At 53.4% G+C, this 27,767-nt stretch overlaps 1 protein-coding gene across 2 annotated transcripts; it reads right to left on the reverse strand.

The window, feature by feature from the left end:
* Positions 1–9,322: 9,322 nt before the first annotated feature.
* Positions 9,323–25,101, reverse strand: SLC16A1 (solute carrier family 16 member 1). 2 transcript variants are annotated; one of them, XM_048328093.1, is made up of 5 exons: positions 25,054–25,101; positions 16,127–16,384; positions 12,564–12,707; positions 11,261–12,124; positions 9,323–10,854 (listed from the first exon to the last, which is right to left on the reverse strand). In XM_048328093.1, the coding sequence occupies exons 2-5, from the start codon at positions 16,341–16,343 to the stop codon at positions 10,577–10,579; spliced, it is 1,503 nt and encodes a 500-aa protein (XP_048184050.1). In that variant the 5' UTR covers positions 16,344–16,384; positions 25,054–25,101; the 3' UTR covers positions 9,323–10,576. The 2 variants fall into 2 exon arrangements, with proteins under 2 accessions (XP_048184050.1, XP_048184049.1); XM_048328092.1 differs by lacking the exon at positions 25,054–25,101 and adding an exon at positions 17,898–18,103.
* Positions 25,102–27,767: the final 2,666 nt, after the last annotated feature.

The following is a 27,767-nucleotide window of genomic DNA, read 5'->3' on the forward strand; positions in this document are numbered from 1 at the left end:
TCCTTCTTTCTTGTCTCTCTGAAGTCACTGAGAGCAGCACCTCTTTATTCAACCCTGCTGTGCATTTATCCTGCTTGTTCTACTTGCACAGAGACATTCCGAGAGTGCTGGTACTCATTTTTTCCCAGTTTTTGTTGTTTTGGTTAGTTTGATTTTTTTAAGTTCAAGGCTGAAGAAAGCTGTCATAGAATCGAATTAGAGATTCATAGAATCATCAGTGTTGGAAGAGACCTTTATGATCATCCAGTCCAACTGTCAACCCAGCACTGCCACTCGAACCCCTAAACCACTAAACCACATCACCCAGAGCCAGATCCAGACACCTGTTAAATGCCTTCAGGGGTGATGGCTCCATCCCCTCCCTGGGCAATCTATTTCAATGCCTGACCACTCTTATCAGTGAAAAAAAAAATTAATGTCTAATCTGAATCTCTCCTGTCTTATTTTAAGGCCATTTCCTCTGGACCTCCTGCTGCAGGCGCAGTAGAAGAGACCGGCCCCCATGCCACAACAACCTCCTGTGGAGAATGATATGGTGCCCCCTGAGCCTCCTCTTCTCTAGACAAAGTCCATTACCTCTAACAACAAACTAGCCAGAGGACCAGCATAGCACGGTGCGTCAGCAGCGTTTCACTTTAGCCGTAGAACATGCCCTCTCTTTCCAGCCTGGAGAAGAGAAGGCTCCAGGGAGAGCTGAGAGCCCCTTCCAGTGCCGAAAGGGGCTAAAAGAGAGCTGCAGAGGGACTTTGGACAAAAGCCTAGAGTGACAGGACAAGGGGGGGTGGCTTGGCGCTGTCACAGGGCAGGTTAGATGGGACACTGGAGGAGAACTGTGGGACACTGGAGGAGAACCGCGGGACACCGGAGGAGAACCGTGGGACACCGGAGGAGAACTGCGGGACACCGGAGGAGAACTGTGGACACCGGAGGAGAACTGCGGGACACCGGAGGAGAACTGTGGGACACTGGAGGAGAACTGTGGGACACCGGAGGAGAACCGTGGGACACCGGAGGAGAACTGTGGGACACCGGAGGAGAACCGTGGGACACCGGAGGGACACCGGAGGAGAACCGTGGGACACCGGAGGAGAACCGTGGGACACCGGAGGGACACCGGAGGAGAACCGTGGGACACCGGAGGAGAACCGTGGGACACCGGAGGGACACCGGAGGAGAACCGTGGGACACCGGTCCCGGCCGTCCGCGGAGCCCGCGGGTGCCTCGTTCCCGGAATGAGTCATGGCCGCTGCGCCCTCTGGCGGCCGCGCCGCGAGCGGCAGGGCAGGACGGAGAGCTTTGACCTTGACCTCGGTCCTTCCTAAAGAGAAGCAATCCCCACTCGTCCCCATCTGGGCCCCCCTTGAGCACCCCACACAGCAAATAGGACCTTTCCTGCCACGCATGTGGGGATCCCCCGTGTTGATTCATGGATGCTCACTTTGCAATCAGTGTGGCCATGGCATCAAGAAGCTATTTTGGGGAATTGTGCGTCCCTGTTTCCCCTCTGACCCCCAGCATCATGGAGTTGCTTCCCTGCCTGCCAACCCAGAGTCCTCCCTGCTGGGGCAAACAGCTCAGAGACCCCCTCTATGATTAACGCTCGTTGGGGTCCCAGGGTGCGGGGTGACGGGCAGGAGATGTTCTGGTGACTAAAAGCTTAAGGGTCTACATGGACACAGCAATGTGGGCAGCATGTGGAGTGTTGAGGAGAGACAATGACCACAACTGGCTCCACACCAGCCAGTGTTTCACTTTAGCCACCACAGGATGGTGGCTGGGATGCAGGAGAGGCTTGGCCAGAACTGCTGCAGTTCTCCCATGCACACACACACTTCCCAACAACCAACAGCTCCACAGCCCCTAGCACATCAGAGGGGACAGGACTGCCCTGTTCCACTTACCCTGTCCCACCCTTCCCCTGGCCCTGGGAATGGGGGACATCCCACTATACCCTCTGGGGAGCTGTGGGTGCACAGCCAACACCACGATGTATCACAAGGAGCCAAAGCCATTATTGCCAGGGTGCTGTCCTGGCAGAGCAAGAACCTCTGATCCTGCTGGATTATAAACCAAGGCAGCCTTAACTCCTGGGTAAAACAGTGCCCAGCAGCCACTCGTGGTGACTGTCACTGCCCTGTCCAGCAAATTATAATGTGCATTCAGAAATAATTATAAATAATTAGTAAGCTGGTATTCCAGGGCAATATCCCATAACTAAACATAGTGATTTCTTGGTGTTTGGCTGAGCGAGAACCAGACATTTCCAGCTAATGGCTTGCTTTGCCTTTTATTTGGCAGCTATTAGACCCCCATATGGGCTCCAAAGCAGCTATTAGCACAAGTGTCCTTTGTAATTAGCTTTGTTCTGACTTGCATGTTACTCATTACATACTTAGTCTTCAGCCAGTGGGAGACCTTGCCCATTTTGATACAAGATGTGACACAGCTGCCCCAGTACCTGCCGCCTGCCTGGACAAGGCCATGTTGTGGTGCCCAGTGTGGGACAGCACAGGGCCCACACTGCCACAGAGAAGGGTTCACAGGCAGCATGCTCCTTCCAAGGCAGAAATTTCAAGGCTAAGGCCTGAAAAAAGCATCCACTGATCTGAACCTTATGGTGAAGCTAAGGAGCCCTGGCTGCCTCAAGCATTGGGCAGTGCCAGTGTTTCCCAGTGAGGTACTACTGCTGCCCAAATGGAATGGGAATCAATCACCCCATCTTATTGTTTCTTCCCTTTTTGCAGGAAGAAACTTGAAAGAGAGCTCCTAAATTATTTTATAGACATGCTCAGCTGTTTCCTCAGCTCCTGCACGAGATCTGGCTGGCACAGGCTGTTCAGAGCCATGGAGCTGCATGTTTGATGAGGACACACACTGAGGGGAGTGATGCCTATATCTGCACTTTGTGGGTGGGTGCAGTGGTGGGGCTGCCTGAGAGCCTTTGCTGGGATGCTCGGACTGTGGCCAGATATGGCTTTTTCTCCTTTTTCCCTGTTAACTTTGCAGAGCGATAGGGTGGTCCAATGCCATCCAGGGTTTGTGCCAGGATATGGCTTCTCAGCCATTTCCTAAGCTTGGGCCTGCCCTGATGGAGGAGCAGGAATTGTTCTGGGTGAGAGCAAATGTTTTTAAATGTTACTAATGCATTAGTCCCTCAGTGCTCTGCTCTCTGCCCCAGCCTGAAGCCCTGTCAGCAGCTGTGATGTCCTGTAGAGCCCCACAGGGGACGCTGCTGGCATCTCAGGCAGCTCAGCATTGCTCCTGACTCTTCCCAGGCCATACTCCGGCTGGAAAAGTGTTCCAAAGCCCACTGGGTGTCCCTTGGGCTGCCCTTGCCACCTTGCCACCCTGCTGCAGGCTACATGCAGGTGCCAGGCAGAGCTGCAGGTGCTGGTGATGCTCCGCAGCACCCACTGATGACACAGAACCAATCTCTCCACCAGCAGCTTCCCCTGTGTCCTGGTGCGCGGGGATGGATCAAGGGATTAACCTCCGGGATATCTCTGGGAAGGGGATAATCATCAGCCCATTTGCTGCAGTCTTGGTTGAAAAGCCACCTGGTAAATCTGCCCCCTCCATGCAGATAAAAACAATGAAGATATCAGAGACGTGTCACACCCCAGTGGGGCACTCAACTCTTCATTACTGAGTCATCTGACTGCAGTATTGATTTCATTTTCACATGGTTTAGTGCAGTTCAAAGCCTGGTGAGCTTCACCATGGCACTGTCTGCAGATCATGGGCACTCCTGACAGGGACATCAAAGGAAGGGGATCGATGCAGGGGTCATTGGGGGCTCAGGAACTGCACCCATATGTGGGAGCAGCTCAGGCTCTTGGCCGAGGAGCCCTCGTGACACCACTTGGCTGCTCTTAGCTTGGACACCCCATGGCCATGGCTGAGGACAGGGTGGTGGGGAGGTAAGAGGCCAGCACAGCTGGATGGGGGATGCAGGGAGGTCAGCACCACTGGAGGACGGATGCAGCTCCCAGTCTGACAGGGAGGAGATGGAAATGAGACAACAATCTGTAATTGCAAACAATAAAATTGATGGAAACAGGCTCATTCTTATGCACAACATGCAGCCTCTAATTACATTTTGAACATGTTTCATTTTCTGTCTTTTCCCCCCTAATTTTCCATAGAAGGTAATTAGCAATCTTTCTTTCTGTGGGTATGTGGTTAATTAATACTTTGTTAATCGTGGCGAGGATCATACTGGTTTGATTTACTCAGTTTTAGTCTTTTCCCAGTGCAATTACTCCCAGAGTCACAGGTGCAGGAGTCTAGGATAAATCTGCACAGCCCTGCCCACAGCCCCTGGAGGATCCTGTCCTGGCTCCCACTGCACTCCTAAATTCCTCAGTCTCCCCCTACCCTGTGTCACTGCGCTCCCACCTCATCTTCCCATGCTGGGAACCACTCCCAGCAGGAGCAGCTGAGCTGTGTGAGCTGCCGGGCTGTAGCCCCCAGCCCCCCTAGTCCCGGGTTCCAGGGGTATGGGGTCCTCGTTCTGGGTTCAGTGGGAACGTGGGTCGGGGGTGCTGCTGAGGCAGCAGGGCCGGAGGTGGGGTGGTTGCCACGAGAGGGCTCACGGAGCTGGATCCGACTCTGGAGTGACTCTGCAGCCTCCTGCCGGCACCCTGCTCCGGCCTGTGAACTGCTCCCCTAGTGAGGGTCACTGATGCTCTGCCCCAGCCCTAATTTTACCAGTGACCGGCTGCTCTGGCTGTAAGTCCTGGTGGGGCTCTACAAGCCACCAGCACAGCCCCTTCTGATGATTAATAGTAGTAATTAAATTCATATCAAACCCCAGCAAAACATCACAGGGCATCACAATAAAAGCTGCTGTTGATACGCTGACAGCCCATGGGAGAGCAGATGATGCTCTGTGGCCCCAGGAGGTTCTGCTGATTCACAGGGGGTAAATCATAGAATCATGGAATATCCTGAGTGGGAAGGGAGCCACAAGGATCATTGAGTCCAACTCCCAGCCGTGCACAGGACAACCCCAACAATCCCACCCTGTGCCTGAGAGCGTTGTCCAAATGCTCCTGGAGCTCTGGCAGCCTTGGGGCCTTGACCACTGCCCTGGGCAGCCTGTTCCAGTTCTGCCCACCCTTTGGGGGAAGAACTGTTTCCTGATATCCAACCTAAACCTCGTGACACAGCTCCAGCCGTTCCCTTGGGTCCTATTGCTGGTCATTAGATAGAAGAAATTGGTGCCTGCTCCAATGAGCATCTCCTGCCCTGGGCATCTCCTCCTCTCCCCAGAGTGCAGGGCAAGCAGAGGAGTGGGCAGAGATGGGCATTTGGCTGAGGCACTAGTCCCAGCAGCTTCAGGCACTTCCTATCTGCCAGCACTGTAGAAAACCTGGGATGCTCAGGGTGTGCCTGGGCCAGTACAACCTCTTCCTATCATGCACAGTCCAGCTCACAGCCCAGACAGGACCAGTCTGCCCACTGTGTGCCTCTAAACAGCTTCTCTTCCTTTAACTCGTTGGCCTGGACCACCTCAAGCCCTGGGGACATGGCAGCAACATCCCAGCCTTGCCCGGACAGCAGCACACACCCCAGACTTCAGGGCTGCTCCTAAGGCTGCACCTGAGCAGCATGGGTATGCCACAATCTCTGCCTGAAGCAGAGCAAAGGTCCTGGGTCCACCCAGGGAAAAAGCCCGGGCAAAGTGCAGCAGAGTTTGTCCTTGGCTGTGTTTGCAGTGAACACAGCCCGTACCCCACAGGGACACCCTGGGCATGAGCTGTGCCCCATCACCACCTGGCACTGGGGCATCCCTTACCCCCTCTGGAACAGCTCCATGACAGTGGGGTATCCCTCACCACCCTGTCCCAGAACAGCTCCATGACAGTGAGCCATTGCTCACCCCACCATCCTAACACAGCAAAGGGCTCTTGTTAAGAGAATATAATGCGCACTGAAAGTAATTGATGATCATCCTGCAGCCATTGATTCTCTGTCTCCTGTAATTCTGCTTCGCTCCTGTGCTAAGGGGCTGTTGTTTTTCCCCACAGAGCCCAGCCCAGGCAGCAAAGGCTGAGCCGTAGCCCTGTCCATCTACCCACTCCTGTACATCCAGCCCTATGCCCTGCTGTGCCATGCCACAGGCAGGGCTCTCCAACATCAGGGCTAAATCAGGCTGCTCATTGCACAAGGGTGTTTGGTCTGTGCCAGGGCACAAGCCTGGACACACCTCTGTCCCACAGGCAGCCTAAGGTGGAAGAACAAAGAGGAAGGCTGCCCCGAGGGCCAGGAACTCTTCCTACAGGATTCTCCTGCTCCTCAGCTGCAAGAAGGGTGGTTTGAGTGATGCTGGAGGAAGTGTTGCTGCAGCCATGGCTCATCTCAAAGCCTCTGTGGGAGTCAGGATGGGCACTGCACAGGTCATCCCCATATACCCACCTGCAGCAGGAACGTGGCAGCTAGCAGCAGCAATGGGGGTGGCACTGATCACCCTGCCATTTCTTGGAAGTACTCAAGGTCAGGTTGATGGGGCTTGGAGCAACCTGGTCTAGTGGAAGCTGAACCTGCCCCTGTCAGCGTGTGGAATGAGATGAGCTTTAAGGTCCCTTCCAACCCAAACCATTCCCTGATTCTGTAATTCTCCCTGCCCTTGTCCCAGCCACGGCAGACAGCCAGAGACAGTGCTGGCCATGGGACAGGCAGACCTTTCCCAGCAGCTGCCTGCCCTTCCCAGCACAGCCCCACCAGTGCCTTGGTGGCAGCTGGGAACAGCAGCATTTGTTTGCAGAGCAGCAGCTCAGAGTGCTTGGACAGAGCTGCACACTCAGCATAACCCAAATCTCCCAAGAGAACTGAATAAAATCCCTGGGCATAGCGGGAGCAGGCAGGGACCCAGATCCCCGCCTCATGCTTGTCACATGAATGAGCTCTGCAGCCAGGCTCCCCTCGCCCCAGGAAGGGGATTGTGCTGTGTTGTGGGGAGGATTAGGCTGTTTCAGGAGGCTGGGAACATCTGTGGGTGAAGGGCTGTGGGGAGGCCACAGTACCACCCACAGACCTGAGAAAATGGGCTTAAGGTACCTGTGGGGTTGGGAGGCATTTGGGCAACCCCAGGGAGGGGATGGAAGATGTCCCAACACCACAGCAGAGGTGGCAGCAGCTTCCCAGCCCATAACCACTGTATCCAGAGGGCTCACCCGGTGAACTGCCCCCAAATTCCCTAACAGAGGGAAGAAAGGAAAGGAGGGAGGAGAGCTGGGATCTGCCTGCCTCATCCCAGCTCCCACCAACAGGCCAGGCTGCTACCGGCAGCCAGCAGCTGGAACAGCCCTCTACTCCTCTGGGAGCCCCCAAACCCCCCCGGCTGCTGCTGAGCATTTCTGGCCAGCAACCTCAGATGTCTGAGAAAACAAACTGCAGGGGAATTAGCTCCCAAGTATTTCCTCAATTCTGCCCGCTATGAAGAGAATTTTATTTTGCTACCTCGGGAGGAAGGAAGGCAATGTGGCCAGGTGCATAGAGGAAACCATGGAAGATTGGGGGGGAATCTGGCCAGCAGTACTCCCACTGCTCCCAGCTCCTGGCCTAGGGAGCAGAGAAGCGTGTATGTTCCCATGTGGGCCTTTACAAAAGGATCATCCAAGCAGATCTTCATTTCCTCCAGTTAGGCAGTGCCATGGTTTCAGCCTGCAGAGCATCCCTGGACAACAAGGGCTGGTTTGAGCATCCACTGCCTACTCACCCATCACCATGGGTAAAGCCAGGGCTCCCATCTGCTTTTTGGAGCCCTGTGCTTAATTTTAGCTCCTGTTTTACAGGTATGTAACAATGTCAGAGGCTCTGGGAGCCCGGCTCACGTACTTCCCAGCACTGCAGATAACTTTGCTTGGAGAAATAACGTGACTAAATATAGAGCTGAGTCAGGAACAGGCAAAGGGACAGCCCCTGCCTGGTGGGAGAGGCTGGCCCAGGGCAGAGACCATGCCCTGGAGGGGGTGCCCCTGCCTGCCACAGCAAAGCCTGTGCTCTACCCTAATCAGGGCACTTAATAGTTTGTAGCCTAAAACAGGGCAAAAGTTTCTCCTCCCAGTCCAACAGACACCTTCCTCCCTCACCTGCCTTTCCATAGCACTGGATCCTAGGAAAAAGTCCCACAGGTGATCCTGGAGCCAGGACAGGGATGACACCCAGCTTCAGATGGGGCATGGAGGTCACTGGTAGAGAACAACCAGGATTTACTACTGAAGTGTTCCCAGCCAGCCACATCCAAGCAGCAGGAAATTAATTATACACTTTTTTCCTTAGAAGCAGGGTTGGCTCCCTGCCCTAGCTGTGTGAGCCTCTCCCAGTGGCACTGGCTACAGGAACACCCATGTTAGCTGTGGACACAGCCCAGACAGGATCCCCAATGCCCACAAGTGGTGGAGACCAGCAGAGAAGGGCTGAGCACATCCTTCATTGCGGAGGACAAGTGCTCCTCTCAACAGGCATCACCAGTGCTTGGTATGGCAGGAGAGCCCAGGCCCTCCTGCAGCCCTGTCTGACTGAGTCCCACCAGAGACCACCCCACACACAGAGGGGAGCTTGTCTGTACCTACAAAAACTCAGATAACAGGGGCAGCTTCCCAGGGGTGGGTTATTGTGACATGAGCCCATCCCTGCGGTCCACTAGACACCCCAACTATGAAAATACAATTACCCGGCTTTACAATATCACAGCTCAGTAACTACAACATCCTCTTGTACAAAATACTCCCCTGGCTTTATAATCTACAGTATTAAAAAAAAAAAAAAAAAAAACAACAATCCAGGCTGCTTTATGAGATATTTAGACTGAAAAAAGGCAAAAAGGGCCTTGCAGACAAGGGAGAGCAAAGAGAGTAGCTGCAATGCAGGCCCTGAACCTGCCACAACTCCCTCAAGACCACCTTCATTTAACCTCTCATTTAGTTTTAGCCCCACACAGGTGTGGTCTCACTCAGCTCAGAAGGAAACAGCACAAAGAAACAGCAAGAGCATCTGCACATCACTCAAGACTTTTAAATGCATGTCCCTCCACTTCACAATCAAGGGAGTTCTCAAGGATTTTTACAGGTTCTAAAACCAGAGTGCACCACTATGCTGTAGCCATCCCAGCTGCTAACCAAAGCCCCCTCTTCCAGCTGAAAAGGGGCATCTTACCCTCTCAGTGTGTGTCCAGCTTCCACAGGGTGCTGGAGCAGCAAGTGGAGCCAGGCCCTGCCACAGGCCCACTCACCCTCTCCCCGAAATTGACCCTAAATCTATGTGATCTGGCATACAGAAATCACACTTCTAAGAAAGAAGTTCAACATTTGATGGGTAAATTGTAAAAAAACAAGTTTATTTGAAAAAACTCAGCCTCTTAACATGAATTCTGATCAACATTTACTAGAACTTGAGAGCCATTAACCTGCTCCACATACATTGAGATATTTTCCAACACTAAAAATAAAAAATAAATACATACAAATACTTTCCTCCCCCTTACGTGTCCTAGATGTGAGAGGTTCAGCATCCACTGCCTTAAGATCTCAGTTGAACAGAAGCAAGTAAAAGAGGTTTCTCTAACAGATAAAAGAGCAAAAGCAGAAAAAGTCTCAGGGATGTACCATCTCCACCCACTTCACCACTCTGCCCAGGGCAGGCACCCAAAACACTTGGCTGGATGGGGCTCCAGTGGAAACCCGCCCCACAGGCAGGATGGGGTAGCACAGCCAACAGCAGCATCAATACCAGCACCCCAACCAGAGCCCATTTCACATCACCCAGCACTGGGCTGAGAATAGGCACTACTGAGGCAGAGTGGGGAGGCAGGGGGGACCCCAACACTCCCCAAGGAAGGCTTGGGCAAGCAGGGCTGCCATGGCCCTGGAGTGGGTGACACTGCACAACAAGAACTGCAGCTGTCTTTCTTTAACCTGAATATCCCATGAGAGAACAGCTACAAAACCAGGGATTTTAAAGAACTACAGTAGCTAAAGTGTTTTCAAAACATACCTAAAAACCACCTACAGAGCCAGGAGGCATTGGGCACAGGGGTTGAGGAGCACCTTGCCCCGTGCCTGCATCTCCCCCCTCCCCCCCAAACAGAGGGCCTGCAGTAAGAAGCGTGTGAAGCAGTATTCATCCAGGGCCGGCCCTGAAGCCCATCATGCTTCAACAAATCCAGTATCCTGCTTTTTATGGCTTTTTAAAAACAAAACTCCCCAAAACACACACATATCCCCCCACCCCCCAACCCCAAGCAGAATACAGAGCTAAAGCACAGTTTAGAGTTAAGGCTCATCCAGATTCAACTAGATATGGAGACTGTAAGGCACATATTAGTACATTCATGTTACTGTTAAAAAGCCAGACTATAAAAGCCCCCCTGCCGCTGGACACATGAGGATACTGCACGTATAGTCCTGTTACCTTTGTTGAACACAGATGGAAAGACAATTCAGAGCCTGTTTAAAAATGAACACCCGGTTTAAACACTTCTCACAGCCACCCAGCGCCAGCAGAGCTCTGCCCTGGCCGCCGCACCAGGGCAGCAGCGCTTCCCCAACACTCCGGGATTAAGACCGGTCCCTCACATGCGGCTCTCCTCCTCCTTGACACCATCCTCCACACTCTTCTGAGATGAGGGTGCCACGTCATTGTTTGCCTCTTTCTGCTTCTCAGCCTCGTCAATGTTGGTCTCCTCCTCCTTCCCTTCGTTCTTCGCCTTTTCCTCTGCCTTTTGCTCCTTTGCTACCAGGCGATAGTTGATGCCCATCCCGATGAAGAGGTAGATCCCGGAGATGATCAGGACAACCCCGCAGGCCCAGTATGTGTACTTGTAGTCACCATACATGTCATTGAGCTTCCCTAAGAGACAAGAGAGGGGACAATTTAGCAAGATGCCCCCAGAGCAGCTCCAGGTCACAGAGATGTTCTCAAGAGCAGCCCAAGCCCATCACCCTCACCTTCAGGCAAGGACCTGTCCCACATTCCTTTATCCCTTGCTCTCCCCACCCTGTGCCAGGGGTTCAGACCCCACTTCCTCAGATACTGGGGTGGTCTCCTGACTGCTGCCCCAGTGCCAAGGGCTGCCCATGGCTCAAGGGAATCCACCACCACTTAGCAAGTCCAGACAGGACAGCCTGAGTAAAAGAATCATAGAATCGTTAAGGTTGAGAAAGACCTTTAAGATCATCAAGTCCAATCACCAGCCGAGCACCACCCCATTAAAACCATGTCCTCAAGTGAGTTCTCCAGGCACAGCACACCCTACCTAGCATAGGGGGTCCCAGAAGCACAGGGCAGCATTCCACGATGGTCACCAGGCCAACAGCACTGGAGAACCGCTGAGCTCCCACCAGGTCCATCAGGGTCTCAAACAGGATCGAGCTCAGCCAGCCAAAGGCAAAGCCAAAGAAGCCAGCATAAATGCAGAAGCCAGCATAGGTGGTGGACATCGGGGCCAAGAGGTGGCAAACCCCATTGTAAATCACAGAGATGGCGAAGAAATACTGGATGCGGGGTCTGATCCACTTGGTGTTTGCCACCAGTCCCATGGAAGGTCTGGCCACCATGTCCACAAAGGCCAGTATGGAGAGCAGGAAGGCTGCAGACTCACTAGCAATCTTCTTGCTCTTTGCATAATTGCTGAGGAAGACCAAGGGAGCGAACAACCCGAAGAACATGATTACATTGCCTGATAGATAGAGCAGGAAGCCCCTGTGTGTGAATAGAGACAGGTCCAAGAATTTGTTGATTGTCTGGAAGAATGAGCTCTTCTCTTTCTTGGCCTTTCCATCAATGAGGTCCGTGCTGGTGTCACTATCATCCTTTTTTCCTGCCTTCCCAGCCTCCTGCTGCACTTCTTTATTGGCCTCTTTCTTCAGCTGATCCGGCTTGGGACCTATGGGCCGCATCAGGGATCCAGCCACACAGCAGTTCAGCAGGAGGCCACCCAGGATGAGGAAGCTGCCACGCCAGCCAAATATGCCGAAGAAGAGCTGGTTGATGGGTGCCAGGGTAGAGAGGAAGACAGGACTGCCTGCCATCGCCAGCCCATTGGCCAGTGGACGCTTCTTGAAGAAGTACTTGCCGATCATGGTTAAGGCAGGATTCAAGTTGAAGGCAAGTCCGAGGCCTGCAGGAGAGAGATAAGGGGCTCAGGGCTTGGACACCCCCAGCAGCACCTGGCAGAAGGGCTGGTGGGACAAGCGGGGTTCACAGCTCCATTTCCAATTTGGAATCATGGAATCATTTAGGTTGGAAAGCCCTCCAAGATCATGGGGTCCAACCATTCCCCCAGCACTGCCAGGTCCACCATTAACCCATGTCCCCAAGTGTGACATCCACATGCTTTTTGAACACTTCCAGGGTGGGACCAGTGCCCCAGACAGTCCATTCCAACACCCCACCACCCACTTCCCAGCTGCATGAGCAGGAGTCAGCCCCTGCTGCCAGCTACAGAAAAGGCACCCAGGCACTGACAAGAACCAGATTTTATGCAAATTCAGACACATCAACTACTAATTACTGGGTTGAAGTTGCTCCTTCCACTGCCCCACTAGGGTATCACTTACCCCCTATGACCCCAACACAGAAGTAGAGCTCCTCCACTGTGTTGCAGAAGGAGGCTGCGATCAGCCCACAGCCGGAGAGGCAGCCGCCTGCGATCATGATGGGCCGGCTGCCGTACTTGTTCACCAGGATGCTGCTGATGGGACCTGGGCAAACAAAGGAGATGCATACAGAGAGGAGTTATCTTTGCATGAGAGACAGAACACACACGCACAAGCACACTGCAGCTTTACTGCCAGAGGATTCCAGCTTTCACACAGTGATGCTTCTCCCAGTGAGGGAATGAGGGAAGGGGAAAGGGCAGGAGGTTCAGAGGCAGCTGGAGATAAGAGAGTCACAGAGTGGTTTGGGTTGGAACAGACCTTAAAGATCATCTTGTTCCAACTCCCTGCCATTGGCAGGGACACTTTCCACCAGAACAGGTTGCTCCAAGCCCCATCCAATCCAGCCTTGAACATTTCCAGGGATGGGGCAGCCACAGCTTCTTTAGGCTTCTCTGTGCCAGGGCCTCATCACCCTCAGGGAAGATTTTCTTCCTACTACCTAATCTAAACTAACCATAAGAGAGAGAGAGAATTGTTGGAGCGCAAAAAGCTTTGACTTCTCTGAGCAAGTTGCCTTGGAGCTGCCTAGGCACCAGCTGCCCCCAGAGACAGGGCTTTGGGACAGGCTGAAGCCACCTGCCCCATGCTGTACTCTGCCCTACTTGCAGCCACCCACCCACCATGGGCTGGGATCCCAGCAACAAAGCAACTGCACATCTCCTGCCAGAGGTTTCTTATCAAGACTGGACAAAGCTGTGAGGAAACATCTTCTCTGGGTGCAGGTGAAGCTCCCCAGGGCTTGGGGAGAAGCAGCACTGCCCCAGGAGAAGGGGTGCTTCTGTTTTCACTGCTACCCCTAAGGCAGACAGGGCCCGATTGTCCATTTAAGTGCTTCACTATCAGGAGCTTTAATCCAAAGCAAACAGTGATTAGATACTGCCAAGCATGCTCTACAGACACTAAAACATATTTAAATACACTGAATGAACATCCATTGAATATTAACAGACCTTGCTTTGCTATTAACAGACAGAGAGGTTGTCAACATGTTATTCATGGGTCCTCGGATGGTACTTGACCTTTTTGCCCAGTTTAAACAAAGCCTGGAGCAGGTTACAGGAGACTTGGCGCTGCAGAGGCTGCCCCCAGCCCCACAGCATTCTGCTCCCTGCATCTAGAGTGCTACCAGAGGCTCTAACTCAATGCCACCAGGAATGGGCCATGGCCCTGGTCCTCTGAGAGGCAGCAGCAGCACCTGGGAGCTGCCACATCACAAGTCCCACAGACTTCCCCACAGAGCACTCAGCACTTTGCAAAACCTGGACCTTGAACTCAACAAATGTGATACCCCTGAACAGAGTCTAAAGGCAACCACTGCCTTTCCTCTGGGAAGTCCACCTGGGAGCAGCAGGCTCCGAAGGGCAATGGGCAGGAAGCCACCCAGCTGGGCAGTGCCAGGTACCCTGGGGCAATTTCCCCCCCACTTTTTTTTTTTTTTTTTTTTTTAAGGAAAATAATCCACACCCACTCCTATTTTCTAAATTCACATGAAGCATTTTGGACTAAACATTACATGATGTAACTTGATTGCCAAAAAAATATAAGTAATGGAATCTAATCCCAACATGGAGCTGACAAAGGGGCATTTGACACCATGACATCCATGCATCCTGATGGTGACTGCACAGGGCAGCTGTAGGGTACGTGCTGCTTCATCACACCTAGCCCTGCCCAGGACAGGAACTGCCGCAGCTCTGTGAGATTCCATCAGCCCAGAACGTTTTTCCAGAGTATGAACTACTTTTTTGGCCTCCAAAAAACGAGGTGTCCTAGGAGACAGGGAAAATGGGATGCACACTGGGACTGCTCCAGTGCAATTCAAACTCTGTAAAGGGTCTGGTTTCAGGAGGGAATGAGTGGGGCAGCAGCAATTCCTGTGCTCCAGCAGCTGGGGGATGAATAACAGAAAATCCTGAGATGGAAGTGATCCTCAAGGATCGAGTCCAACTCCTGGCTCTGCACAGGACAACCCCAACAATCCCACCCTCTGCCTGAGAGCACTGTCCAAAATGCTCCTGGAGCTCTGGCAGCCTTGGGGCTGTGACCACTGCTCTGGGAAGCCTGTTCAGTACCTGACCACCCTCTGGGGGAAAAAAATGCACCCAGGTCAATCTAGGGTACTCTCTGCATCCCTGCCACCAGCATACAGGCAAGTGGTTCAAGATCAGCAGCTGCTGGGATTTAATGGCAACAGCTCAGTGGAAGCAGGAGAGACAGTATCAGCATGGAGGGAGGGAAGGAGGGGGACATGGGGAGAACCACAACTCCAGGACTGGAAGAGGGAGTTCTTATCCCTGCTGCCAGGCAGCTCCAGACAGTGCCCCCAGAGGAACCAGCTCTGAGCTATCAAGAGAGGAGGAATGGCCCAGATTGGGTCTCATTAAGGCAGTTACACGGTTTACAAGCTTGTTACAACATTGGAGCAGGGAAATGTGCTGGTCGCTTCGGTAGCTGAGCGAGGACAAAGCAGAGCCTGTTCCCTGCAAAGGAAAAGCCTCGTGCTCAGCCGGGAGCTGACGTCAGCTCCTTTGGATGCACAAATGCAACAAGGCTGTGGGCAGCTTGCCAGCTGGGGACTGGCAGCAGGACAAGCTCCCATTTGCCTCTGAAGTGGCCACAACAGCAGGCTCAAAGTGTTTCTTTCAGCCCAGCACAACGCTGTGTTTGCAGGCACATACAAGACCCCAGGGTCTGGAGACCATGCTCTATGTGCTCCTCACCCATTAAAAACATGCATAAAGCACCCAGCTTGGGAATTAAAAGCCTTCAAAAGGCAGCTTCTGAAGGACAGGAGAGGGAAACTGTTCTAGCTTAGGTGGGTTTGCCTTATTCTGCTCATGTCTCTGTACTTCCAGTGCACACTGCCATCCTCAAACAGCACAAGCTGCCTACGGCACTGCTTGGCACCAGCAAGGAGTAACATGCAGCACGAGGCTTCAGTGCACTCCAAACACAACTGAGCTGACAAGAAACTGGAGACAGATCCCTAGATACACCCACTGCTCCCTGAATCGAAAAAAAAAAAAAAAAAAAATTTAAAAAGATCAATGTCTTATCCAAAAGAAAGTGCCCCCAAGAGCAGGGCTGCTACATGTGGCACAGCAGCTCCCCGACCTTCAGGAGGGTGCTGGGAGCAGACACAGCATCCACAGCCTACTGTAACAAGGACAAGGGCAGAATTACACAAGTCATAATTCCCCGGAAAGATTTTACAGCTTTGTGGAGGAGGACAGATTAACCTGGTTTTTGCATTCTGGGCATTAAATGGAACTTTTTGAGCAACCTCCTTTAAGAAAACTCATTAAAGGAGGTTTTGCTCTCACATAAGGAGAGAATTCCAACTTTTAGCAAAGTTTTGCTTGTTGTCGCTACAGCCAGGTGGGAATCACAGCCCCAGCAGGAGAGCAGCATCTCGTGCTGTGATACAGGAACACATGTACCACTGCCTCCAGCCCACTTACCTCCTGCATACATTACAGCCAGCATGATGGAGGAGATCCAGGAGACTTTGCTGCTGGACGCATTGAAGATGACCTCAATCTCCTTGAAGAACACTGTGATGGATTTGGGGAAGGCATAGGAAAACCCAATGGAGATGAAGGCTCCGATGACCACAGCCCATCCCCATCCTCCTTCAGGAGGAGTGTATCCTACAGGGCCTCCGATGGCCGGTGGCATCTTCAATCAAGTTAGCGATGACTCAGTTGGGGATCAAAGATCTGCAAAGGACAAAGTGTTGCATCAGCTGAAAGCAGAATCCCTGCTCCTGGCATACAACTGCATGGCTCAAGCTCTGTTAGCAAGGCTGGCACTGCACCAGTGCCCCCATCACCTTCAGGAAAGCTGATCTGTGAGGTGAAAGCACCCTAGGATCACCAGCACACTGGGCCACCCCAAACTACATGCTCAGATTGCAGTTGGCCTTTAAGAGCCCTAGTCATCACACATTTGTGAGCGACAAATTTAAGACATGACACCCTGACCGAAGCTGGAAAGGGCAGGCAGTGTCTGTGACAGCAGCCAGTGCTCATCTGCACGGGCAGAGATCCCACAGCATCTCCAGGAGCGCAACCCCAGCACTGCAAACTCCCAGGAAGCCCCAGGCCACCTGGAGCAGGAACAGCACACCAAGGTTATTAAACACAGACACACTGAGAAGTAAATCACCATGCATGAGCCAAATAGGACACCCCTATTTCTGCTGAGAAAGGGCAGTTGGGTGTCACAGCACACCCACCACCCCTGAAGGTCAGGGGCTGTGGCTAAACTTAGTCTGAGAGGTGACTAAGGAAGGCTCCTATATGCCACCAGGGAAGGGGGAGGTGGATCCACACAGAGCAGTCCCAGCAGAGCCTGGTTCCCTGGCAGTTTGGCCCTGGCAGGGCACCTCCTGACCCAACTGCATCCAAATCCTCCTCCTCGAGCAAACAGGCTATGGCAGGTTTCACAAAGCACCCAAGTATAAAAACAATTCACCTAAAAAGCTCAAAACCAGAAGTGACTAGAAAGCAAAATAAACAGGGAAATGTCATTCAGGCTTGCTGAAGTGTGGAATCCCCTCGGAGAGGCTGAGCAGGGGAGCGATCCAGAGGCCGTCAGGGTCAGGCTGCTCATGCATGGGCCCATGCTGCAGCACAGCTGGATCACACTCCAGAGCTGCCATTACTCCAAATGAAGGCTGGTCGAGGCAGCCGAGAGCAGCACAAGCCATCCCAGCAAGGAACCATAACCAGGGCAGCTGCTCACAAACAAGGGTCACAACATCCAAAGCAACAGAAATCCACCACCAGCTCCAGAACTCCTGTGCACCCCCAGGGATTTTAGAAAGCACTTTCTGATGCACTGCAGTCCTCCCTGGCCTCACAGCCAGAGATACCCCCACCTTGCCTGCCCATATTAAGCACCCCCAGCCAAGGGGCAACATTAGGCTCCTTCACCAGAGTCCACCTCTCACTCCATAGCTCTCTGCTGCTCAGGTTTGCACTTGAAGAAAAAGCCACCTTCGAGCAGGGGAGACTTTTCCAGAGCTCCTGAGGTCATACCAGGCAGAGGGGACAACTTCAAAGCAGTGTGGTGCTGGCTCAGAGAGGTGCAGCCTCCTATTTATAGCCTACATCCGCCCCAGCTCGCAGCAATTACAATCTCATCCATGGCTGCTGACATGCCAGCATCTACCTGGCACATCCCTAGAGCACACACTACAGAACTATGGGATCCTGCCTTTTCACTCACTTCATGTCACTTGGGCGCACATCCAAGGCTGGGATCCCGGTGTCTCAGATGAAGCGCAGCTGGTGGCTCAGAGGCATTGGGAGATCCCGCTCCTACCTGGCACTGGAGGTACTGGCAGCAGTTATCTGATACAGCACCAGGTTTGCCAGAGCCACCTGACACCTGGCTGTGCTCAGGTGATGCCCCGGACCCACACAGGGTGAGAGGAAGCAAGGCACAGGAGGACAGTTTCTGTAAGCTGCTAAGACTGGTTTAGCCTGACCCAGACAATGATTTTTCACTGGCAGGGTATTTTCCTGCATCCTGGCCAGTGCAACACATGACCATCACGAGCAGCTCCAAGCCACCCGCCACTCCAACAAAGGAATCATTGACAAGACGCTGCCCCTGGCACGTCCACAGCTGAACTATGCCCAGGAGCCAGAACCCGTTTTTTCTGATTTCCTCTCTGGGACTCACCAGGATGAGCCCATATCTATGGTGTCCAGCTGCAGGCAGACCCCCAGGCCAACACACACCTGTGGGCACCCACCCGGGATGAGCAGCCACCAACAGAAGTGCCAGGCTCCACAGAGACTCCCGATGGCAGTCCAGTGTCTTGGAACACAGAGCAGCCCACCCACCCACCATGAGCACTGGGAATTGCTGAACATCCCCTCCCCACACAAGCTGCACACTGGAGTTTCAGCTACCTCTTGCTTTGAGTCACACTGAGCTTTCACACCCTTCAGTGAACCTTAAAGTATCATCCAACCACACTGATTTATCCAAAACATTTTTGAAAGCTGAAACTACCAGGTGTTGGCTATAAAAACTCCCAGCAAGGAATATAATCTACTTGTGAGCACTAATTAAAACTACAGACAATAAAAGCCATCCAAGGCAAAGGCTGAGGGGGGGGGGTTCTGATGAGACACTGGGGATTTTTCCCTTTTGTTCCTGAGACATATACACTGGTTCAATTCTTCCACTGCTCCAAAATGACTGTGGCTTGGTTCACTTATTTTTTCTTCCCCTACAAGCAGCATTCCTCCTCCTGCAGGTGCTGAGGTGGCATCTCTCTGTAAAATAAAAGGCTTCTGGCAGGTTAGACATGACCTCTCTTGCATTGCTGCGGCACAATGAAAAACCTTGAGCTGAACAAGGTTTTGAGACCAAAGATTCCCAAAGTCTGACGCCAGAGAGTTTAGACGAGGAGTTCTGCATGCCACAACACTTTTCCCTGACTCACTGAAAATCCTTATTAAGAAAGACCAGTTTTAGAAAGCCCATCCTTCAACCACATTAGGTTTCTTGACAATTTCCTCCTTGCCCCCACAAAGAAGTAGTTTCAAACAAGTGAGGAAAAAAGATAAAGCACACGTAAGGCAGCCAGCCCACCTGGAAAGATTCCCTCTTTTGCAAAAAGGTAAATTAAAAAAAAAAAAAAAAAAAAAAAAAGACACTCAAAATACATAGTTATGACATTTTCAGCTCTGTTTTGGAAGAGCTGCAACATGTAAGACATGACTAGAAATCAAATTCACAGCTGCCAGGCAGCCAGCTACAGTTCACCCTATCAGGAAATAAAATAACCATATTTGCAGTAATTAAGACTGATGAAACCAAGTAATGACTGTGAGTATCACATCTGCTCCCTATAAAAGTCCTGACTAATCTGCAGGAATGAGTAGCCTACAGCCACCCTCCTCTGCACCGCAGTAGTGAGAGCAGGAATCAAGGCAATGAGGATGGTATCATCTTGAAACAGATCCCACAAGAGACTAAAGCCCTTCCATCTCCCAGGTCCCACCCACAAGCAGTTATCCTTTCTCCAAACGGGCCTGGAACAGTATGATTTCAAGACTTTTAGTTACATAATGCAGTAAATTGCTGCGCTTTTCAAAGCTCAGACTGGCAGGACTCCAGCACAGAAAGACAGAGGCTCACATTTATAAAGTGCTGCAAATGCCCCAAAGTATTTCTGGGGCCAAAACTTCATAGAAGTGGCTCACACCGCTCCTTTTTGGGGTCAAAGGAAGAGGGACATCCCCCCACCCAAACAGAGGCCCTCCTCAGGCACAACACACCCCTGCCTCTACTCACACATCCCTCCAGCTCAAGGCTTCTCTACTCTGGGCATACACTCAGCAGCATCTGCTGCCCTTTGAGCTCACAAAGCCTTTCCCACGGAGCAGGGATCTCAGAGTGCCTGGGGGCTGGGGCAGGGCAGGCAAGGAGCCTCAACTCTTGCTCCCATGGAGCAGGACAGGCAGAGAGCCCCATATCTTTCTCCCACAACCCATCATCAGCCTGTCCACACAGGCTTGTGCTGCTACCAGCAGAGGTTCATCTGGCATCTTCGCAGGTGTGAAGTCCACAGTGGCTCATCCCAGCCCTGCTGTCTTTGCTTCCTGCTGTCTGTTCCTCCTGTGCTCCCCCAGGTTCTGAGATGGACATAGCAATGTCCAGAGCAGGATCTCCACAGCAAAAAGACATCCAGGGATATCCCAGCTATCCAACGGCCATTTAGGCCTCTCATGCCTTCATCAGCTGGACCCAGTCTTTGGCCTGTGATTGCCAACGCTGAAACACCTAGGCCAGGCAGGATGGGCACAAAGCTGCCCCTTGCTAGCAGCACAGATCGCACTCCCTGAGGGGGCTCTTCCCTCAAGCCTGCAGCAGAAAGGGGGATGCTGCTCCCCAGGAGCCTGTTCCCATCAGCCCCAGCCCAAAGAACCAGCAAGGATTAGCCACATCCACCCCTCCCAGCACAACCTCCCAAGCCCAGCTCACCACAAGAGGCTCTTCCAGTGCTCAGCACAGGGCCATAAACATCCATGGGACATTTGCCCAACATGGTGAGCTGGCAGGCCCTCAACATCCCTTCTGATCCCTGAAACTGAGATCTCATGCTGGGGAAATGAAGGGGCTGGCAATCACCAGCTGTTCACAGCCAATAACACTCTATAGCTTCAAATTTGGCCTTTTTCTGGCCTGAAGTAAGAGGAAATAGAGATTGTCAGGAGTTGAGACACCACTTTAACCAGTTTTAAGTGGGTTTAGAGCATTATGCACAGAGCTGTAATTCCATCGGGCACCCACAGCAGGGGTTTAACCTGGCAGCACATGGCCTACGTGACTCCCCAGCGCTTCCAAGGGCTCTGCACCAGGACAATAGTCAATTGAGGCCCTGCTCAGCCCCAGCCTTTGCTGCTGGGGTGAGCCAAGGTCAGCAGCACATGCAGGGCTCACTCAAGGCCAGCAGCCCGCACAGGCAAGCTCAAGGTTTTGGCCAGAAGCAGCCCAGCCCACTCAGTGCTTCTTCCCACCAGGGATGGCCAACACACCCCCAGACATGCCCTGGTCTGCCGGCCCGGTGAGCCAACACCGGCGCGCAGACAGACAGACGCCACGGGACACGGCCTTGGCAGCTGCCCTCCTCCAGCTCCCCCACTGGCAGCACGAGCCTCAACCTGCAGAGGCACAGATCATCCTGCTCACCCCACCAGGCAGGACCACAGGCTTTCCCCGGACAGTCACAATTGGTCTCGCTGGTGGACACAGCCCCTCAGCCCCCAAAACACCCCCAGCACGGCACAGGGCACAAAAGGCTGCAAGCTGCCCTGCAAAGTGAGATATTGGGATAGTTTGTTGGCAGCTTTGGGGGAAGCCAACCAACCAGAGAGATGAGCAGCTATTTGCATCCACCAGAGAAGCTCCCATCTGGGGCTGCCGTGCCTGACTGTTAGCATCAGCAGTGCTCAGTAAGGAACGAGCATCTTACTGATACGAGAAAGCATGAAATCAAGCTTAAGCAACCTACCAACAAGCCCAAGGGAGAAAGCCTGGCTTATTTCTACACCTGTGGTCATGGCTCTTCTACAGCCCTCTGACCCAAAACCCTGCAGCCAGAGGGGTTTGCAGGCCAGTTACAAGAACATTTACGTGAATCAAGCAGCTCTTGCACATAGACTGGGCTCACATCAGCTTCAGCCCCCAGCACAGCACCCAGAGTCCCCTCTCTAACTGTCCCCCCACCCCCATGGAAAGGGATTCCCTGGCAGCACCAGCTGCCAGCCAAGCCCCTCAGTCTCAGGAGGGGACAGAGGGTGCTCAAGCCCCTGTAGAGCATTTCCCAGTTCCACCCCGAGCACAAGTCATACGCCAGGACACAGAGTTGATCCTCCCCGCACCAGCAGTGCTCAGGAACGCTCCCAGGACACCCCGTGCCCGCCCGGAAATCCTCAGAATGAGAAAAATGTGGTATGGAATAGCATCGGCATTCTTTCATTAGACACCCGCAACACCAGCCAGAGACAGCTCCGCACGTCTTGGCAAAGCAAGGGGCTGCAAAATCCCAAAAAGTCACAGTCATCACCATCAAACAGAACTGGCTGTCCCTTCCCTAAGAGCAGGAGTCTGAATTTTGATCCCAGCCACTGCTACATTATTGCTACCTTCAAGCCCTCAAACCACAGATGAGGAAGCACCAGGATAGAGGTGGGACATGCACACCAAGGACGCAAAAGCACAAGGGTGGAGGTGGGAGAGGAGGTCACACCAAGGACCCAGGAGCACAGGGATGGAGGTGGGACACTCACATCGAGGACCCAGCCCTCAAACCAGGACCAAGGCAGCACTGGGATGGAGGCAGGAGAGGCGGTCACACCGAGGGCCCAGTAGCACTCCAGTGATTGTGGTTTCTGTAATTAACTACAGCCCCACATGGATTTTCCTTGGCTACAGAACAACTACTCTGCAGAAGCTCTAAGGGCACATCTGAAAGTGAGTCATACCGATACCAGTGGTGAGAGGCTCCCACTTTCTTAAGTCTGTTATAGGCTGATTCCAGAGGAGGAAATAGGAAAAGCCATAAAAGCGCAACAATAGATTTGCACTACAGGGCTTAATGAGATGCACCTCCCAAGCCTACGTGCAGCTTTTCAACTCCTCATAAAGGAGATACAAAAGGACAGCATGAAAGTCACTGGGTATTTTCCACCTTAGCTGCCAGATAAATCAGGCCAACTGTGCCAAAAAGGAGTCAAGAGAAAGCACATGCGACCATTCACACTTTTTCCAGGTAACACTTAATGGAAGGGAACCATGTTTCACACCTTCCAAGGGGCCAGGACAGCCACAGGCAGCCCCACGACTTTGGGGCAGAGAGATTTGCCATACACTAGCAGAATTTGTCTGGAATTAGGAGGTCTATCACCCCAGCCATTCATCTAAGACCAAAAAAGTTCCTTCCCAACAAAGGCACCATCAGGGGCTTGGGGAGTTTCTTTACACCCAGCACACGCCAGCAACATGTTTCCTGCCCGTTTCTCAGCACTGCTCCTTTCCTTCCAGACACAGCCAAGGAAACTTCAGTGCAAAGACTCGCGGGAGAATCCAACAGCACTTAATGACCTCGCTTAGCATGAAAATGGGATGCCTGTGCACCACAAAAAGACTTAAGACTCACAGAAAGGCACAAAACCAGAATCATTATACCTGTTTTCTTGTGATGGAACTAAGAAAACCCACCTTTTTCCTCAGAAGAAACTTAAAGCCGGAGAACACGAGTAACCGTGGTGCAAAAGGTCCATCCATAAAGGGCAACGTGTGAGCACTCAGGCCATTTACTGTTCCAGGACACAAATCCCACCTCTTCTGCCGCAAATACAATTCACAATTTCATCCTGATCCTCCTGTTCACACTCCGTCCCCTTTGCCTGGATCAGCTTTCAAACCCTCAAGTGTTGTTCATTCCTCCATGATGCATTTGTGCACCCTTCAGCTGCAGTACTCCTGCCTGACCTGCAACACCCACCCTGGGTGAAGCATCCCAGCAGCATGTCCGGAGCCCAGCCCCACTGAGCTCCCCGAGCATCTCACCCTGGGGCCAGCGAACACCTGCCAAAGACCACCAGGCTTCAACCAGAACAGACCCCAGGACCAGAGCGGGTAGGTGCTGGCTCTGGGAGCGTTCTGACAGCCCCTTGCTGCCCAGCGAGTGTGAGCTACCACCAGCCACCAGTGTACTCCAGCAGTCCCAGCTTTCTGCTGCCGGTCACCGCAACACCTCGCCGGCTGAGTGATTCACACAGTGGAGGCTGGGTGCGCGCCCGAAACACGTATGGCACCATCAAGACCTTACTGCCACCTCCTCTCTGAGCAAGGCAGAAACAAGCGTTAAAGGCGCCTTTCCTGGTGCCAGAGCACGGTTCCGCAGTCCATCCCGCAAAGCCAACAGGAGATCACGGTGCTGAAGGACTTGGGTCACTCACCCACCTGAGCATCCTCGAGTGCCCGAGGTCCAGCTCTGAGCACCTACCAAGAGGAATCACCTGAAGGCCGGTATGAGCGGCATCACGATATAGTGCTCACCCAGGTGCTGCGGGCTGCAAGAGTACTCCCCATGGGGACGGGGGGTACCCCCGTGCACCCCAATACCGCAGACCCACTCCCGGGACACGGTTCCCACACAGCTCCCAGGCCCTCCTCGCCTCTATCAAGAGCCAAACATACACAGTAATCACCTCTTCCGTGCACCCCAGCGTTTATCGAGCACCCTCAAACGGCGCGGGGATCGCTCGGGGCGGCCCACAAATACACTGGGGGAGCGGCCGGGCCGAGGGAACGAGGAGCCCCCCGGGACAGGGAACCCCCACTCCGAGGCAGCTGGGCTACCCGGGCTCCCCGAGGTCACCATCGTCCATCCTCACCGTTCCCCAGGAGAAGGAAGCCGGGGAAACCCCGACCCCAAGGCGCTACTGCCGGTGAGAGTAGGGACGAAGGCGGTCGGGGCAGGCTACTGGGGGATCCTCACCACGCGGCCATACCAGAGCGGGAAGAAAACATGGCTCCCCCCTCAGTTCGGGGTCGTGGGGAGACCGAAGCGGCGGCTCCAACCCAGCCAGAAATGCCGGTATGGAACCGACCGGCCACCGAACGTACCGGCTACGCGGCCAGCCACCGGGGCGACCCCCAGCCCCGGCAACGGCCCACGACCATCACCGGCTCCAGGACCCCCAAGCCGGGCCGGGAGCGGCGGCCCCGGGTAGCGCGGAGCCGCCGGAGCGCACGGGGCCCCCAGAGCCGGCGGCCTGACCCCGAGGGCCCCGCTCGCTCGCTCGCTCGCCCGCCCGCCCGTCCCGTCGCGCCACGTGGGCCGCCCGGGCCCTACCTGCTGGTGCCGCCGCTACCGCCGACTGCGGCCGCCCCCGCCCCCGCCGCTATAAGGGGCGGAGGGGCGGCGGGGGCGGGAGCGGGGCGTGCCCGGCCGAGCACCGCCCCCCCCGCGCCACGTGCGCCTCGCCGGCCCCCCCGACCCCTGCGAGCCCCACGGCGGGCGGGCTCGGCCGTGCGCCCCGGCACGTACCGCCCCGTCCCCTGTGGGCCCCTGCAGGCGGCGGCGGGACGGGGTTCGGGGCCGAGTGTTCCTGGAGGCCGCGTCGGATGACACTGCCCGGCGCAGCGGCAGCGCCGGACTTCCCTGAACTTGTCCCGCGGAGTGACTCGGCGCAGGAGTTCCACTCGCTGGGCAGGAACAGGAGGTCCCCTTGCCGCTCACTGCCGGGCCCTCATCCCTCCCGGGGGTCCTGCACACGCTCCCGAGAGTCCTGACCCCACTCTTGGGGTTCCTGGCCTTGCTCCCGGGGGGTCCTGACCCCCCACTCCTGGGAGTCCTGGCCGCATTCCTGGCGTACCTGGCCCTGCCCCCGGGGGTCCTGGACGCCTTCAGGTGCAGAATGCTGCACAGTGCCTATATTAAGACCCATCAGCACTTAAAAATGCATTAAAAATAAAATCCATTGCCTGACGACTGTGCTTTTGTGTTCACCACAACATTTCTGAGCGTTGCCAGCCCGCGCTAGCAGCTGTGCTCCCGTGAAGGTAAGGACTGCCGGGGGGGACATTTGTGATGGATCACAGTTATTTCAGCTGGGCCTTTGTGCCCAGGGATGTGAAGAAGCTGGATGCCTTCACCATTCCACTCAGAATTTGGTTCTGCAGGATAAAACAGTCCCAGGCTCTGCGTACCCAACACCTCAGTGTGTGCTACCTTGCTGGTAGCATGCTCCTATCCCAAGCAGAGCTCCTCACCTCTGGATGAAAACCAGCCTATGGCAGCTCTGCATCCCGTGTTCTTCACTCCCCACGGGTCCCAAGTCCTGCACAAAAGGGACTGTTACGCTGCTGTCTCCCAAAGCCTAATGACGCTACTTGACTTCTGGGTCACATGTCTGATGCTCTAATTTGTTTTACCGACAAAAGAAGAGTGCTGTAGTTCAACTGTGAGCCAAGGAAGGGAAAGAAGGGAATAAACAGTGATACTCCATAGATGGAGACGGAGCAGCTGTGGGGAAGTGCGAGCGCTTCCATATCAAAGGAACCACTGCTCCTCCATCACAGCAAGCATGGTCACGGGTGTGCTCTGAGCGTGTTGAGGCACTGAATGGACCAGGTGCACTCAATAAAAGGCCGGGGACTACAACCAACTCTTTCACCCACTTCTGAGGTGAGACACCGTAACCCAAAGAGTGAGTGGGTGGGAGGATCCCTTGATCCATCTGTTCCTGTGTGACTGAGCAGGGAGAGGCCTGTGCTCTGTTTTGCTTAGACAACAAGGTAAATAACAACTCAAAGGGGTGATTTTGGATCATACAGAGCCACTTGGCTCTGCTGTTCTTTAAGATCCTACCTAGGCTCAAGTGCTCCACTCCGCTGGGGACAAGCAGTGGGAAGTGCTGTGGGGGATCCCAGCTGGGACATGGTCTCCCAGTTTTATTTGAGAAGACCCAGTGCTGCTGGGATGGATGAAGCCAGAGAGCATGTCCTTCATCTGGCACTGATGTGCAATGCCCCAGTGTGTGGGTTTTAGAGCAATGCGCAAAACAGGAGGCCAGGGATGGCAGAGCTCAAGTGACCAGGGAGCTGCCAGAGCAGCGATGGGCTGGAAGGGCAGGTGAGAAGCTGCAGGACATCTCTGCTGTTCCTGTTCCTGCTGTTCCTGCTGCTTCTCCATCTTACTGAAAATGGGAAAGAATCCTTCCTGCTCTGTGCTGCTGCATTTTTGTCTTCTTTAAAAGACGGATTTAATATTAATCCCATTAGGAATTTTTTTCTTGTGAGGAAAACAGGATATTGTTTCAGGATATTGGGCAACAAAGCTGTCCTTGAAAAGCAACGCTAAGCAGCCTTGCAGTCCTGCTTCTGACTGCATTTGTTGTGGACACTAATCAAGTTCAACATCCGGGACAGCTAAACCATTTCATTTCCAGAATGTGAGAGAGACCTCAGCAGAGCAATACAAATTCAGGTTTTCTGTGTTCCACTGTAAACACCAAGGACCTCTAGTAATCTCAAAACATAATCATTAGCTCTGATTTCTCTTGGAATTAATGTCTCTAGCAGACGTAAAAGTCTAGTCCTCATCTGTCATGAATACGCATGTCCTGCTTGATAAGAGAAGTAACAACATGAGTCCAAATCCAGGAATTACTGGAAATCTCTTGGGAAAGTCTGTTCTATTGAGATATCCATCCTAGTTTCCTGACGAGGCTTTGGAAAAGGGTTTTCTGAACTTTTGGATTCACATTTCACTTCCACTAAGCTTCCAGGCTCTGAGTTTACCCCGTGACAATGAATGGGGAAGAGAAGGCATCAGATCACTGTCCTCGTGGAATGTGCAAGTTCTCCTCCATGGATGATACAGACACGACATTGTTCAGGGGTGTATTGCTATAATGGCCTCTGTCATTGTTTAGAAAATAATCTACCTTAGAAAGAAAGGGCATGCTAAGATGTTCAAAATAGCCACTAATGCCACGGAAGACCTCTGTGGTTGTGTTCATTTTTATGTTCATTTAGGTCAACACATTTTACCTGTCTGGGCTC

This window comes from Corvus hawaiiensis, chromosome 24, assembly GCF_020740725.1.
Source record: "Corvus hawaiiensis isolate bCorHaw1 chromosome 24, bCorHaw1.pri.cur, whole genome shotgun sequence".
Classification (NCBI taxonomy): domain Eukaryota; kingdom Metazoa; phylum Chordata; class Aves; order Passeriformes; family Corvidae; genus Corvus; species Corvus hawaiiensis.